This window comes from Microchirus variegatus (assembly GCF_963457635.1).
Source record: "Microchirus variegatus genome assembly, chromosome: 3".
NCBI classification, from domain to species: Eukaryota; Metazoa; Chordata; class Actinopteri; order Pleuronectiformes; family Soleidae; genus Microchirus; species Microchirus variegatus.
In genome coordinates, this window is record NC_139804.1 from 30102802 (window position 1) to 30120605 (window position 17804).

The 17804-nt window shown below is 41.5% G+C and overlaps 1 protein-coding gene across 1 annotated transcript; it reads left to right on the top strand.

Moving 5' to 3' along the window:
- Positions 1-3222: 3222 nt before the first annotated feature.
- LOC310924833 (inositol-trisphosphate 3-kinase A-like) lies at positions 3223-17581 on the top strand (the record flags this gene model as incomplete). Its single annotated transcript, XM_083886676.1, has 7 exons — positions 3223-4395; positions 13321-13420; positions 13835-14048; positions 14142-14346; positions 14774-14875; positions 15324-15395; positions 15570-17581. 7 exons carry the CDS (start codon positions 3223-3225, stop codon positions 15777-15779), a joined length of 2076 nt encoding a protein of 691 aa, XP_083742802.1. The 3' UTR covers positions 15780-17581.
- Between the last annotated feature and the right edge of the window lie 223 nt (positions 17582-17804).

The following is a 17804-nucleotide window of genomic DNA, read 5'->3' on the forward strand; positions in this document are numbered from 1 at the left end:
GGCCTTAAAATAAAAGTTACATGGCAGATGATATCAGTGCATACTTGGGAATATTTCTACTATTGAAATGTGTTCGTTGGGAAATAAAGGTTTTAATGCTTGCATATCCTTAGAGTCTATAGTTTCTTTTTATTTATGGCTTGTTTGTTTCTGCATCAATGAAGTCACTTGGCATTGAACTTGGTATTATCTCCGTTTAAACCTTTAATGACATATCTTTAACTTTTAGCATTTATTTGTGTCATTTTTCCGGATTTTGCCTTTTTAAAACTATTTTCACGCTTGCATCATTTGTTTTATTGTCGACGTGACGGAGCCACACAGTGAGGTGATTTCCTCTTTTACTTCAGCGACGTGATGAAAAAAAGTAGCACTACACTCACTGCAAACTGGAAGCGATGAGCTGCAGACACACACCCCCCCCCACACACACACACACACACACACACAGCTGCTGCTAGTCTGTTATATTCATATCACCCACATTAGCTGCTTCACATGCACCACAGCAAGAGGAACTGATCATCTCTATGGTAAGTTTATCTCCCTGTATTATTTTTCCACTGTGTCGTAATAGGCAAGCAACTTATTAACCCGAACTGTCATAAAGTATAAAGTAAATTAGTAAAAGTATCAGAAATAACTGTATCATCATACGTAAGGGTACCTGAATTAATTTTAACAGAAGTACTAGAAATACTTCAACTTGTTTCGTAAAAGTACCAGCGATATTCTCATTATAAATACCAGAAATACTCTTTATCACAAGTACTGGGTGTATAATGACTTAAACAAATACTTAAATACTTATATATATTTAAGTATATAAAGTTCTAAAAATATTGTATAGGCTAAAAAAATACATATTTTAGATTACATGTATTGTATAGAAATGTAAAAGTAAGTTTGTTGTGTTGTTATGCAAGTTACATTTAACCACTTTCCTTTAAACCAAAAAGATTACTTAGTCACCCTTTATTTTTATTTTTTTTTTTAAAAAGGCTTAGTTTCACCACGTAACTGGTGGATATAAACAATCTCGGAACAACAAACACGTCGCGGGGTCAAACTGGAACGTGCAAATCTTGGATTGTCCAGGTTCCATTTCCATTTCCATTTTGACGTGCCTGCTCGTCAAGCGTGCACTTAAGTTTACGAGGATCCTGATTTGAAGCTTATAGGAGCGCTCGCTGTTGCATGAGTCACTGTGTAGCTTAGGATAATTTATGATTTTGATTACACAAGAATGTTCTTGACTTTGTGTGCGTGTGTGTGTTACACAATGAGCTGTTCTTTCCACTGCTGTCCTTCCTGTCTCATTTCCTTTCTGTGAGCATTCTATCCTGACAGCAACAGTCACAGTCAAACGCTCTCTCATTCACAAGAGCCCACTGTACAACATGTAGAATAGTTTACATTTTTCTATAGGATGCCATGTACTGCATGGCTTCTAAAAATGATGGAAAAATGCTGCCGAGTCACAGAAGCGTTTCGTAATGACGTTCAAAACTAACTGACGTGGCGTTTGTAAGTGCTGCGTGCAGAGAGGAATGGAACGTTTACCCTTTTTATGAACGCTTGCTTCATATTTCGATCGATATTTCACTATCGATTATGGCCAACGTGTGACCTAAAGTCCACGTTTCATTAGTGTTTGCTGTGCAACCATTTGACAGAAGGTAAACACAGGTGTTGGATAATCACATTAACAAAGGTTCTGTTCTTGTTATGTGTTGATAAGTGTGAACACCTGTGTTTACTGGTACATGAGTTAATGTCTACTGCTGTGTTTGCCTGGGAAAACATACTTAAAGGGCCACTTCACCCAAAAAATAAACAGTTTCTTTTACTAATACCCAGAGATAAATGTGTTATTCGATCATCAGACAGTGGATACAACAACAGAGGAATTTAAGATTGAAAAAATAAAAAATATAACTGACAAAAAGTTGAGTCAAAGTCTCTTCCTTAAAAGAAAATAAAAGCCCTACACTGCTCTTTAAGTTTTAAGTTTATTCTTTGTTTGAGCAAGTGGATGGGAAAAAAATGGGTGAAACTGCCCTTTAACTTAAATTAGTTGTAAAAAGAAATGCATTTTTCCCCATTTTCTTTAACTTGTTTCATCCTTGTGAACGTGAAAACAAATATTCTACAGTTTAACTAGGATATTATTTATTGTACAGACTTGTTGTTGATCATTTTTGGATGAAAACCTACCCTTTAAATTGTGGGGGAGAAAAAATGGGTGAAAGCGCCCTTTAACTTAAATTAGTTGTAAAAATAAATGCATTTTTCCTCATTTTCTTTAACTTGTTTGACCAAAAGGTTCATCCTTGTGAGCGTGAAAACAAATATTCTACAGTTTAACTAGGATATTATTTATTGTACAGACTTTTTGTTGATTATTTTTGGATGAAATCCTACCCTTTAAATTGTGGGGGAGAAATATTTTACAGTTTAACTAGAAAATGAATCATTGTGCAGACTTTTTGTTTATCATGTTTGGATGAAAACATACACACAACACGTGACACCGACACAACAGACGTGTTTGGACAGAGGTGTGGTGTCCAGTCACAGGAGGGCAGTGTTTCACTAACAACTGACTCTCCAAACACCATCAAACCTTGTATTACTATGTATTACTTGTTTCTTTCTTTTTCCACCACTTTAAACCACTTCCTGTTAACGTCTTCACTGGTGAATTTTTTATCGTCGCAATTAAATTCGACTTCCTCTTGTCAGCTTCGTCAACAAAAACAACAGGAAGTAAACGTCTTATTTTGAAACCGATGCAGCAGCACAAAACCTAATTTGAATTCTTGAAAGTCAGTGTTTGTTTACTGAGGCAATTTTGACAATTCGGATGCACTCATGTGTGATAATGATGTTATTATCAGTCTGATTAGTGGCGTTTAAGGTTAAAGGGAGTGTTTGTGACTATAATAGTGAGTGTGTGTGATCACAGCAGCTGATTGTTTGTTCTTGTAGTTGATGATGTGTTTAAAAAATGATTCACCCTTCTGTTTGTTCACACAGATGTTAATAAGACCCACGTGGTTTATTGGATGGCTCACATGCTCAACAGGCCGCATAAGTGGATAATATTACCAACGGCAGACAGTACACGGCGAAAGTCAGGGTCTAATTGGTTTCAGATATTTTCGAAATCAACTCCTGAAAGGTGTGTCTGGGTTTACTGTTACTACTACGGCATGCGGGATGGGCCAAACCTGCTCGGATCTGTCGCACAGCAGCGCCGCCACACCAGGCAGAACGAAGTGGAGAGCGGACGAGAACCAGCAGCGAGTCCGTGTCCGCGAACCGAGAAGCGGAGAGAAGCCACGCAGAGGGCAGCTCAGGAGGAACCCGATGAAAAATAAAGTGCTGTCGTGTCTTGGACGGAGAAAGCGAGACTCCAGCCAAACAGAAGGCGCTATCTGTTGCGGAAACGGAGCTGCGGCGACGCGACGCGATCACAGAGTGGGAAAGTTGCCCAGGGACGAGGCTGAGTCGGCGGTTGGGGAACAGGGAGCAGCAGCCACGGGTTGTTTGGAAACACCGACCAGCCTGGATGCCAACACCGACGCTTACCAACGCGCCGTGACCGGAGAGGAGACGGTGGGCTCGTCCGATGCGTCGGGTCCCGTTAAGCGGCCTGGTGAAGTCAGCGGTGCGGGCATCGAGGATCCGAAACCCGAGCGGGAAGACAATGCCTCGGATCCCCCAGCGAGGGCCATGGAAGATCATCCACTGGGGGCAACAGACAAAGACGGTCGCTCTGAGCCCGAGGTTCGGTTATTGACGGGGACTTGTGTGACCGCAGCCGCTCCGTTCACCCCTGACCCGGACATTCAGCGGACTCTGACCGCCTCGCTCCCGAATCAACCTTTGCACAGTGGACTGTCGATAACGGACGAACACACGGAGGCAGAAATGACCAAAACGGACCGCAGCGACGTCTCGTGTCCGCCCAAAGCGGTCGGGGATTTAATCAACTGCTGTGCGCTTGAAACCGAGCACAGGAAAGACTCTGGTCAGGACACACGGATCCCCACAGGGACACCGAGTTACCCGGGAACCATACCGAAACTCATTATCACCAGGGACCCCAGCCCGATACGCTCCCACGGGGGCCCGCCTTTGCTGACCGTCTCCACGGAGCTCGGCTCTTGTCTGGACCCTCGCGCCGACGACGAGTCTCCCTGCTCGGACAGCGGCTGCGGGGGCTCCCCGGCCCTGATGCGATCACTGAGGAAGCTGTCCAACTCATCGTCCATCGGCCTTTCCTCCGCATCGTCCTTTGAGGAGTCCGAGGATGATTTCACCGGCAGCGACATCGAATCCAGCTTGTCTCCTGCCCGGTCTCTGTGCAGTCCAGACGACGGGACTGTGGTGAGTGTCTCCTCGCTTTGATTTATTTGATGATGTGCTGAAGTCATTTAGAAATTATCTCACAAATGCAAATATTGTGCAAAACGACCACAAACATTCACTATTATTATTATTAGTCACACCTGTCCAAATGCTTGTTAAACAAATCAGCCAATCACATGGCAGCGACTCAATGCATCCATGCAGGTAGAGGACCTGCTAAAGTTCAAATGGAGCATCAGAACTGGGAAGGATATGTGATTTATGTGACTTGGGCTAGGGTGATACCACTTTTTTGTGACCGATATCTACAGATACTGATATTAGTCCAACTGTGTAACAAATATTGTTCTCCAAAAAAGAGGAAACAAACAGCCCAAACATCATCTGTGCATAGTGAAGCATGCAATATATAATCTTCTGGGATTGTAATACATTTCTATCAGTAAGATATTTTGACCAGTATCAGACCGATACTGTACCAGATGGGTTGGTCTGAGTATTTCAGGAACGGCTGAGTGACAGGCATTGAGAATGGTCTGAAAAATATCCAGTGAGACAGAAAAGGTACTGCAGAAGACCAAATTCACAACACGTTGGACCTTGAACACACGACGGCAGATAACTGCCACTTTGTTGAGAGATATACTGTGTAGCTAACAAAGTGGCCGGTGAGTGTACCGTACAGCTTGTGATTGTGGCGCCACTCCTCTTCTCTCACCTGAGGAAACATTGCTCACACGTCTTACAGGATACATCATGCAGGTCAACACTTGTTTAGTCATCAGATAGCCCCCTGGAGACATGAAGACGCACTCCTGCATGTTGTTGCACAATGACCCCCTCGCACAATCGGTGGATTCACAGATCCACACACACACACACACATCGGGCCTGTCACTACAGGTGCACAATATTATGAAAGCACACAGTAATGACTTTTGATAAACAAATACTGAAGTCTGCTGGCGTTAAGGTCCGTCTGCTTTTAGTCCTTCAAACAAAAACATTCCTCACTACCTGGATGGTTGAAATAAATGAATAATAGGCTACCAGATGTGGAGAAAATGATCAGATGGATAATAACAAAACAAAAACAAAACATTATCTGACTTCCATGTAAGTCGTCAAGCCAAACTAAATTAGAACGACAAATTTGTCACAGTTCAACCAGTCATTATAATATGTCGACTGTAATTGTACAGTACGAGGCTCGACTTTACACGTGGTTCGTCGGTATCGAGAACATGACAATCTCCGAGTAGAAGCAGGTTCAATCTACGGCCTGTCTGCTTGTTTAAATTCACATCTTTGGTTCAGAGCTGATAAATGGAACAAATGACTCTTTTTTTTTTTAAATTTACACAAAGTAGGAAGAAATTGGACTCTGTGGGATTTTCCACCCCCTTTTTCTGTGTCACTCCACTCACATGGCTCATGATCACAAGGCTTTGATGAGCTCAGCCCTGTCTCGCCACTCGTCGCCTCAATGCACATTTGTATAATTTGTCAGCCCATTATTGCTGCTGCTGTCACCGCACTGCTCAGTTTACAGTTAGGTGACACAAACGCTATTAGAGGTCACTTCGAAGAAAGTTTTCTGCCACAGAATTCCGAGGTATTCTTCACCTCCAGGCATGACGCGCAATTTAAAGTTTCCATGTAGGAAGCGGGTTTGTCTGTCAGTCTGTCTTTGACGCAGCGTGACGAGAAATGCTCGGAATGGGACGCGTCTTAAAAACAGGATGCATCCAGCACCGACAAGACAGTCCTTTCCTCAGGTTCTCTGTGATTGGGAGAACGATGCTTACTGTTTACATTTTAGTCATCTAGCCTAGTCTAGGTTATTTTTCCACTGTTCCACCCTTGTCTGGTATTTATTTATTTATTTATTCTTTCCAGAGGGGGGAAATAAAAAGACAAGATACACAGAAACAGTTGACTCATTCTCTGGGATCACTGCGAGGTGAAGAGGTCAAAAAAAGAAGACAAATAACTCCTATATTGCTGTGTCTCATCTTTAAAGATCTATATACAGTAAACATGAAAGCAAAGGTTGAAGGTTGGGCTATTTTAAATGTATCATTTCAGTTCCTCAGGCAGTACATGCGTAGTATCTCCAAAACAGAAGAGCACAACTACCACAACATATAAACTACTATTATAATATACTATATAAATTGAAAGAAAAATACACATATTCACAAATCAGCTACAGGACACCTTTGTCCTACTGTTGACGACCTCTCTACAGTTTTTGACGGATCAATTTTTTATGATGGGTAGGGGATCACTCAAGTATGTAAATAATTGACATAAATCAAAATATACAATGTAAATAATATTAAAAAAAAATACAACATTCTGGTCATTTTTGACCCTGGCCTCAGTCTCCCCGATAGTTCAAATAGATGTCATTGTGTTTCCTGTCCTTAAGTGGGGTGTTATTTTTAGTTACGTATCAAGAATGATCTCTCCTCCATGCACACATTTCCCCACATGTTTAATTAAAGTGATTGGCCACCATTATTATTATTAATAATAACAATAGTGGTTGCACTTGAGCCGTTGCAACAAAACAGGATGACGTTGGCCTGCGATAAGTGATGTGTCTGATAAGAGCGGTTTTATAACGGTCACCTTTTTCACCTATGGATTTTCGCCCCTCCCCTCATATATAGCTGTGTTAAAGCCCTGTCAGTTTTCTAGTAATTAGTGGAAGGAAGGGAGGGTGTGTCCCTGTGTTTGTTGTTCTCAGCTTTTAAAAGTTGGAGTCATGCTGTCAGCTCCCAGACAAACCTGTTACATTTCATACGCTCGCTGATGTGAACAGATACTTGCTCACACATGCACGCTGACACACACAAATACACATTTGCAGCAAATGCTATTTTGCATTCAGAGTTGAGCGTGTGTGTGTGTGTCATGGAAAATTTGGCTAAAAGCAGAGCCGGTTGCTAGGTGATGTTTTCGCCATATATGTTGGTTTTTTCCCCCCCTCTCGTCTTGTCTTGTTCTCTCTTTCTCGCAGACTCACAGTTTCGAGTCAGTCCCTTACATTTGAACGTTTGAATTCCTAAACGTCTTTCCAGCTAAAGAGTAGGAGGAACCTTTTTTCCCCCCACACTGAGCCTCTCTTACGAAAAAAAAAGCCTAATATTTTCCTCAGACGTTATGAGACATGCAGTGAGACAGAAAACAAGAGGAAAATAATGCCCGAGCTCAAAGAAGACAGAAAACACTGACTGACACTATGAACACAGAGCCTACACGTGATGATTTAGACACGATTATTCACGTGAGCCTCAGCTGCACAATCGTTTTCCATGTTACTCATTATTCCAAGTCCCACACATGACTCCCACATAACTCGTACAGTGCACAAAATCCACAAAACAAACTTAATAAGCGGGGGAAAAAAACCATCACACGACGTTAAATACAGAAAAGAGAGAAGAGATAAATGGAAATCATTACCACATACACAGTAGTAGACGAATATTTAGATGCTGTGTTGTATTAATGACTGCGTGTCCAAAATAATTGTTCCTTTAAAAGCTTGTATGTGTAATTAAACACAACACATTTAAGTATACACCAGCATGAATAGGAAATACCGAAAGATTTCTCAGTGACGGTGAGCAAAATTCATTTTTTCACAGGACTGGATTTTATATTATCATATATATTTGATCTGCAACTAAAATTACATTAAAACCAGTGTTATTTATTATACTATTAGGTATTTGTGTTCTTCTTTGAGGGCTTTTTTTACCGTGTACAGTATTAGCCCAGCACAGCTGAGCTTGGTTTATAGATCGTCAACTCTGGAGAGAAAAAGAGCGTTTGGCAGAACCTGAAAACACCCTGCCAGTGTATGCATGTGTTGTTACTGCTGAAGCTGATGATAGTCGTCTGACAGGTTCTGTTTTGTGTACGTACACACACACACACACACACACACACACACACACACACACACACACACACACACACACACACACACACACACAAACATGTGCACACCTGTAGGTTACATAGTAGAGAGGAATTTGTCATGCAGGCAAAAAGGAGAGCCAGATCTGGATGAGTTGTGTGAAGGCCTGTTGTCTCTTTATGCAGTCACTCATGAATCCTGGCTCAGTGTCAGGCTGAAAAGGAAAAGCCCTGTGTGTGTGTGGGGGGGGGGGGGTTTGGGGGAGTGAGATGGGGGGGGGTTAGGGTCAAAGGTTAGACTGGGTAGAAAAAGAAACCGATTCTCGTACCGTCAGAGTGAGAGGCTTTAAAGAAGGAGATCCAGTTGAAGTGAACATGTACAAGCAGGCAGACGGCAGAAAGTACAGGTTACCGCTTCAGGACAGAGTACGCGGGTAAACTTGACGACAGAGCAGAAGACACCGGGCGTTGAGCAAGTGTCAAGAGAGGAAGGGTGGGTGACGGGGTGATGACATTCGGTTGACAAAAAGATGTTGCAGAGGAGTAGATGAGTTCAGTGCAATAAGACGCAGCTTTAGCCACAATCTACCAAGTCTAGAAGTCGGGTTTTCAAAAAGCCAACGGATGATTGTGAAGGATCTCACAGGGAGACGCGCGTCCCTGGAGGTGGTTGTCTGTGGAGACTCTGCACTGCTGGCGCAGAGTGTTCTGCGCTGGCTTCGTTCTCAGTTCTTTGACTGCGGTGCCGCGTGGGCCTGTGTCAGCACCTGCCTCCTCGTCTGTTTGTACCAGGTAAGAAATGGCGGGTGGCGACTTTATCTTAACATGAACTCAAAGTGGAGCTGTCACATTGCAAAAATTAAGTTAGATTTCAATGAATCTACAGTTGTAGTTTTTAATGGATGCAATGGCCTTTGAAGAGCTGTGTTCTGGATGAATGAGAATCTACAAAAGACAAGTTAAATGGCGTGTTGTGCGTGGTATGTCTTGGCTTTAAAAGTCACGTATAAAAGGGCTCTTGTGTGTGTGTGTGTGACATCTGCATGACTCTTTGTAATGTAATTAGCAGCGTCATGTGAACAGAGGGACCCCAGCCGAGGTGTGTGTCTGTCTAGGCCATCGGCTTAATGACGAGCATGGGAAACATTCCAGTCGTTCCAGTTACATCCCAGAAAGGCCTAACATATTTGGATGGGTCAAAGTTAACGACGAGCGAGAAAGCTAAGGGTTTACTGACGGGTAATTAGGAGATGCTAGCAGCCAAGGAATTTGAATCACAGAAGGGGGGGGGGGTAACATTGAGAAGGGAAACTGACAAATAGGCTTTGGACTTTGTGATTTATCATCAGGGAATCATGGGGAATTGGAACCAAGTCTGTCTGGGACTGGTTATTAGTCAGATTCATTGGAAAGGCTACACATAACGCAAAATTACAAAGAGAGAGCCTGTTATGATGTTGATAAAAGAAGGGAAATAAGAAACGGCGGTGATTTGAGTGTCTCTTTTAGCCTCCTCGCCATGCTTGACTGCATCACTGAGGGTGTCAGCTGAGGACAAGTGTGATTTCTGGTCTGATGATTGACTTATGGAATCATCTTGAAAGAATGCACTTTTACAAATAAAGGTTCCATAAGTGTTCTTCCTGGAACCATTTGTTTTTCAAGGGTTCTTGGTAACACTAATGGTTCCAGTAAGAACCATTTTGATCCAAAGAACCCTTGAAAACCCCTTTCCCGAATATAGGGGTTTAAAAGGGTTCTTGATAACACTTAAGGCTCCAGGTGGAACCTTTATAACCCTTTATTCTCCTATGAGGACAAGCCGAAGAACCTGATATGGCACTTTTATTTCTTAGAGTGTATAGCCTCAACATGTCCTCACAGTCAAGTATATATGTATTCTTTAGGTAGGGCTGTATCACCTAATACTGAAAATGTGTTGTCATTTGATATCAAATGTCTGTACATAAGGAGTTAATCTAGCCAGCGTGAGTCAGCCAGTAAGCACGCAGCATGCTGTTTGACCAGTAGCTAACGGCGCTCGATTGGCTGTCTCGATTGGAGGATTGCAGGAAGTTATGACGAGAGACGGAGATCGTTCGCTCAAAGGAGTAGCGAGTGTGTTTCTGTGAAGGAATGTCGAGAAGATCTTAAATTGAAAGGTATAAATGTGAAAACAGAAAGTTGCTGCGCCAGCTGAAACTGAAGAATCTTATGTGTAATGTAATGTGACTGTAGGTCAAGCAGGTACTATATACATGTACATAATATGTACATATACACCAGTGTCCCCTCTCCTCAGATTACTATCTGAATCACCACGCCGTCTTTATCCCTCCTGTGTTATGAACCTTACATAACGGGTTCATAAATATCCCTTACAGCAGCACTTTGGAGGCCAAGCACTGGCGACAGTTTTACTGGACTGACTGGGTGGAGTGTCTGAAGGTGGACTGCTTGTTGACTTTTACATGGCTTTAGATTGTGGGGGGGGGGGGGATATGTGTTGTACTGTTGTAAACAGGGGGGGAAAAGATAAATGGAGGAATTGCTGGAGAATGAATGGGCAATTTTGCTTTGCCTTGAGACATTTTCCACCGAGCAGGAGTTGTGGAGTCGAGGTCGGATACCTGTCTGTGCAGTTTGCCGCTGAAGGATTCCTCAGCAACTTAAGTTTGAGAGACAATGGAAGTGAGTATGACGACACTCCGTTACTGTGAAGCATCTAAAGGGAGATTGTATTTTAAGTACTAAGCAGAACAGCTGAAGGGATATAATTCAAAGAATATACAACGTAATTGATTGACCATGCAGCGTTTCACTGTGAAATGCTGCTCATAGCACTTGTTGTTGTTGCTGGAGGGAGCACGGCTCACATGACGTGACGTGACGTGACGTATTTGAAAAACGAGGAATGTTGCAAAATATGGCTTCTACGCAGCACGTTTTTTGGGAAATGCTGTGGCTGTACATTTCTTTCATCACTGTTCTTTGGCCAGAGGTGATGAAGGTCGCAAAGGTCAATCTGTGGTGATGCAAGCGACGGAAGGCTTCAGGTTTAAAGATGTCAAGTTCAGCTCAGGTCAATGGATTGGGTCAATGACTGGACAATTAGTATTCAATAAATTACTCAAATTAAATTGAATTATCAAATCGTTATACATTTGTTCTTATGCACTTATGTCACTTAAACTGTTTATTATTAAAAAATAAAAAAATAAAAAAAGATTTAGCCAAACATTTCCCAAAACATGTGTTCTTGCGTTTGTGACCTCTTTAGGACCTTTCCTAGTCGCCCTAGAGACCAAAACCTGGTCCTAATGAGGCAGAACCTCATTGCTGAGTTTAAGGCTAAGATTTGAACTGTAGTTAGATTAAGGTTAGGGTTAGGCATTAACTGGTTATGTTAATTTGGGATAACATGTTGTTTAAGCTGTACAAATGAGAGGAAGTCGGTGCAGAGTCCTAAGAAGAGTAGCTGTGCAAAATTGATAACTGTATAATATAAACAAAAGTATAATAGTTACTTATATACTACGTACTGCTCTGTGACCTTTCTGGATTAAAATGGCTAAAGTGTTTCCTCAATAACAAAAATTCCAACATATGTAATATGTAAATATGTAATTGTCAAATCACTTCAGCAGATTATTATGTCCGTCTGTCTCATTGTAAGAGGCGGATTGAAATAATTGGGGGGTTCAAATTCCAGGGCTTTGAGTTACAGAAACAGCACTACATCATTTTTCCGATTAATGTTTTTTTTTTCATCTGGTTCTTCTGAGGTAAACACACACTCAGTTTCGTGTGTGTTGTGTGTGTGTGTGTGCACGCGTGTGTGTGGTGTTTATTTCTGCATGAAGACGAGGTTTTATTGTGACAGTGTTTCAACAGAGCAGCTGTGGAAGGAATGCATGAGAGAAGAGATAGGCCAACATGTAAACATGGCAGAGATAGGCTTGGCAGTCATTGACACGAGTTATTTAGTTGTAAAAAATAAAAGATGGTTTTGTGATAAGTATAATAAGAATAATTATCACAGTTAGCGTTTTTTTTACATTCGCAGTGCAAAAACACCCAATATAGTGTACATTAAATAATTGCTTTAGGAAAGGATTTGAAAACGTATCATGACATCACGCCTGTTTTTCACTGTTTGTTTCTGTGTCTGTTTACTTAAAACAAAAAAAAAAAAGGAATGATTGAAGAGTTTGGTAATTGAGACGGAGCCGAGACAAATATTCAGTCATCCTGTTTGCGTTTCGGTAGTATTCATTGTTACATTAACATCCTAAACTGGCTGCTCGTTTGTTGTGATTTCCCACACACACACACACACACTGTAATCAGTTGATGATATGTTCTTCTCCGATTGCTTGCGTCAAACTTGCTGTTGCACACTGTCCTTGCACTGGTATTTCCCAACACAGATAACAGTGACACACACACACACACACACAGTTTTACAATCCCCACAGGGACAAGTCATTGATGTAATGCATTATCACACCCCTACCCTGCCCTTAACCACCACAGCTAAAAGCTAAATGACTTTAAACTTAACCCTAATCTAACCCTTGGTGCTATACAAATTGATAGATTTGATTTGGCTTTGAAACACACACACACACACACATACTGTATGCAGTCTGAAAATAAGGGTCTGTTTTACGACACCACACACAGCGATGGCTTTGGTAAATGTTTTATGAATGGGCTTTGTCACGTAGGTTGTGCACCTGGGTGTGCAACCTTGGGCAAATGGGCGGATCTGTCCAATGTCTACAGATGTGTGTGTGTGTGTGTGTGTGTAGTACAGGGTGTGTTTCCTTTTAATGAATAATCACTTATTGGCCTACATTGCACTCACAGTGCTTTGTTTGGCCAGAACATAAACCATCAGGTTGATTAGTCACTTTGAGCTCTGGTTTTGTCATTAGTGTGACTGACCACCCACTCCTTCTTAACAAGAGGATGACGTACTTTGTGTTTTTTTTGTCTTTCTCCCAGAACAAGTCCTGGCAAAAGTTGAAGACTATGGTCCACTGGTCTCCCTTCATTGTGTCCTTCAAGAAGCGCTACCCATGGGTGCAATTAGCTGGCCATGCAGGTATGCTTCAACACACATGTGCCTATAAATTCTATTGTCTACTTTACTTTCTAAACTATAGCTTCCAGGGCAAATATTCAGTTTGTTGTGTTTATTTGTCACTAATGGATCGTGACTACTTGTTGCCATGACAAGACTACAATACCCATGTTCCCACACTGCTGCCTGAAGTCCTCAAACTAGGTCTTTTGTTATTGTTTTGAATGAGAGACCCATAATGGTAAAAAAAAGTTGAGACCAAAAACATAGGATTTTGCTATGGGCAAAGGTCATAAAGTGAACAATTATACCTCACTTATTTTATCTAATTTGTAAAAGTTGTGGGTTTTTTTTAAGATAACCATCTCCTGACTCCAGAGAGGAAATGGATTTTTATCAGCTACAAGTTTAGACTGTTCAATGATTTCCTTCCAGGTAACTTCCAGGCTGGAGAAAACGGACGCTTGTTAAAGCGATACTGTGAGTGTGAACAGCAGTGCCTACAGAAGCTGATGAAGGACACTCTGCGTCCCCACGTACCTGGTTATCACGGCGTGGTGCAGCGAGACGAGCAGGACTACAACGTGATGGACGACCTGCTGGCCGACTTTGAGTCACCCTCCATCATGGATTGTAAGATGGGCAGCAGGTAAGACTGTAAGAAAATGACAGAACCTTTTAAATTAGCAGATTTTACAAAAAAGAAGGAAGAAGGAAAAATTAAACAAAAAATACCTTTCAGAACGTACCTGGAGGAGGAGCTGGTAAAAGCCAGAGAGCGTCCACGCATGCGGAAGGACATGTATGAGAAGATGGTTGCGGTGGATCCTGGAGCCCCAACGGAGGAGGAAAAGGCCCAGCAGGGAGTCCTCAAACCCAGATACATGCAGTGGAGGGAGACGCTCAGCTCCACGGCCACTCTGGGCTTCCGCATTGAAGGCATTAAGGTGAAGAGTCGTGCCTGGTGCAGCAATCATTGTAACCATGGAGGAAAAAAAACAGTTTCTATGAGAAGTAAACCAATCTGTGGGAGTAAATATTAATCAGTCCATTCCACGGGTTAGACCACACACATAAAATGGCAAAGTCTTTTTAAGTGTTTGGCTTAAACCCATGGCTGGTCTTCATGATTTAGCAGTAATGAATAGAGAAATATGTAATAATGATATGCTGTGTTTAAGTATCACCACCACTGTAATTCATTTTTACTATTTTGTGGTCTTAGTTTCTTGAAAACACAACTCTAACATGTACTGGATATATATACTGTATATAAATAGAAAAAAACCTGTTAGTCATTTAGGACATGTATATAAAAATAATGAAGAGAAAAAATGAAATGTACAATATCCTGTTTTCTTGTTTCTCTTGCAGAGAGCTGACGGAACATGTAACACCAACTTCAAGAAGACAAAGAACCGAGAGCAGGTGATGCAGGCCCTGAAGGACTTTGTGGATGGCAACACTCAAATTTTGGTAAGTTACAATGCAAGAAGATTAAAAACTGTTGGTGCAAGAGGGGAAAACCTGCTGTTGATATGATCAAAATGGGAGTAAATACATACTTGAGATGTGTTCAGGCTACACTGATTGTCAAAAACGTACTGTATGACCAGTGTTTGTATCCGTGACCAAGAAAATAAAATGTTACACCGTCATTCATGGTGGTAGCATATGCATTAAAAGACCAGTGTCTAAGAATTAGTGACATCATCTCCAGCTTTTCAGGGAACTCCGGTGGCCTTCACAGACCAGAAAGAATGCAGTTCATCTTCATTAGCATAGGAAGTTGCTTGTACTTCAAAATATGAAACATTGGCAATTTCTGCCAAATAAATAAGAACAAGATTTTTTAAATGGCTGTGTCTTTCAAAACTCCTGTTCTGCTATACATTTATGTTGTTGTTGTTGTTTTTTAAAATAGAAACTCTACCTGCAGCGGTTGGAGGACCTACGCTCGGTCCTTGAGCAGTCACACTTCTTCAGGACGCATGAGGTGAGTCACTAACACACACACACTCACTCACTTCGGTTTTCGTGGTTTCTCAACAGACCTGTTGGTCAAGTTGGAGATATGCGATATAATCTCGTCATTAGCGTCTGTGTGTGTGTGTGTAATTACCCCACACGCCTAACATCACCAGTCTCACCGGTTTCTGTCCTATCACAGGTCGTGGGCAGCTCTTTGCTGTTTGTGCACGATGCGTCCGGGAAGGCCAGAGTGTGGATGATCGACTTCGGGAAGACGGTTCCCCTCGTGGACCCTCAGACCCTGGACCACAGGACTCCCTGGGTGGAGGGCAACAGGGAGGACGGCTACCTGTGGGGACTGGACAACCTCATAGACATTTTCAGAAGCATGCTCCCTCACACACCTTGATGAGGACACTCGAGACTGTAATGAGAGAAAAAAAATGCAAGATGAGGAGAATCTGAGGGAAAGTAAAGACTGACTAAGGAATGATTAGAAGAGTTTGATTGCTTTTTTTTTTCTTCTTTTTTAAAAAAAACCTACACTATGATCCAAGTGTCTTTATCCTCTTGTCCTCTTGTTTGAGAAGAGGAGGAAAAGCATTGATGTGTGGACAAAGTGGAACATGCTAAAGGCCAATGTTGTGCATTATGCTCTGATTCTTTTTGGACAGTTTGGTAGGTAAGGTACTAAAAAGACAAAGAGGGAGAATTCAGTGTAGAATTCTATCATTTGTCACCGACTGTGAGAATATGATGATCTGAATTCATGGACCCTTGATTTGAGTTATCATTTCCTGTAATGACGCATATTTAGCATCTCCCTCTTCACCAGCTCCCTCTGCTGGTTAGAGTTGCACAGAGCACTCTGTCAGACATTAATTTATTACAGTGGTATAAAACCTATTTTTACATACAGTTGGGGAGTCTGGTTTATGGAGTTTTATGATCGTCATGGACCACTTTCGATGTTTAAGAAAACAGCAACACTAAAACACTGGTCAGACCACGTGTTAACTAACTCGGTGTGTAAATACAATTTTATTTAAAGTTATTTTTGGCCTTGGTATATCCTCCTTATCTTGTTTGTATAACTTCTGTGCCTAGCATTTTTAAAGAAAGAGCTGTTTTGATCATTCCAGTGCAGTGAACTCCCCCGCTGGGTTTGTTTCTTCTTCCAAAGACTTAACCCAAGTGGTTCACATCTAATCCCGAGGTTTAAACTTCTTAGTAGAAGCTGAAAGTGTTTCATTATTTGGATTTTTGTATGATTATGCAGTGAAAGTTTTATTATTATTATTATTTAGGGTTTTTTTTTTCCAAGCCACTGTGCATGAATCAACTTGGCTGCCAAGTAGTTTGTCTGGAATTTGTTGCACTATGAATTCTCACAAAGCCATTGAACAAATCAAGCAGTGCCTCGGTGTGTCTTACAATGGGAAGCAGCAGCCAAGTACTGGGTTTACATGTGCAGACGTAAAGCAACTTAACAGGGATTTAAACTGGTGTTCCTCGCTCTATGCTCTCTGGTCAGTGTTGCTTCAGATTTACAGTTTTACATTTGTGGGGGGCAGGAAAAAAGAAAGTGGTGTAAAGGGTGAAATGAAACTGGAATTACTCGGTTGACCTTTTTTTTAGTCTATTCATGAGATTTCATTACGCCTGATCTTGAAACCTGTCTTATGATTCAGAGGATAATAACGTGTTATTGGATATCAGGATGGCGCCGTTAAACATGTTGTAAAGCTCACTTAGCTCAACTTAACTGGAGGTTTGTGGGTTTGAATTTGGAGTTAAATTTGGGCGATTGTAATTCCCTGGACTAGAAAGCAGCAGGTCAGTGGACATCACGGTCTTCTAAGACGTCCTTGGACTGTTGTCAGGCAGCACTGTGAGTGTGGGTGTGTGAATGAGTGCGTAGGCAGTTGAAAAGGCACACAAACTGTCTACATGGGCGCTGGCCTCCTTGATATTGAAAATTTAAAATTCAGGATTTAAATGAAATACACATATGAGAGGAATAAAGATGTTTACAAAATATTTTATCTCTTTAGCTGCAAATCTATATTTGTTAAAAAACGGCAAACGATCAGCTTTACAGAGCGGGTGCTGCTTTGTTAGTAAGAGAACTGGATTCACAGCCACGTTTTGTAAAGGCGATGCATTTTTAAGTTGTAAAAACAGAGACAGACTGCTGAAAATTGTTAATGAATCCCTGCTTTGTTCAGAAGGTCGTGGATTGCAATAAACTGGAAATTAAGAGTTTGGAGTTTTTCCTTCTTTTTTTGAATCACAAACATGTAAATATAATTGCGCACAGGACTGACACAGAACATATGCCCCCAACATAATCATATTTATGCAATGTAATATAATGTAAGGGCTGAAACAATGATTTGAATCAATTACTAAAATTATTGACACCTATTTTGCT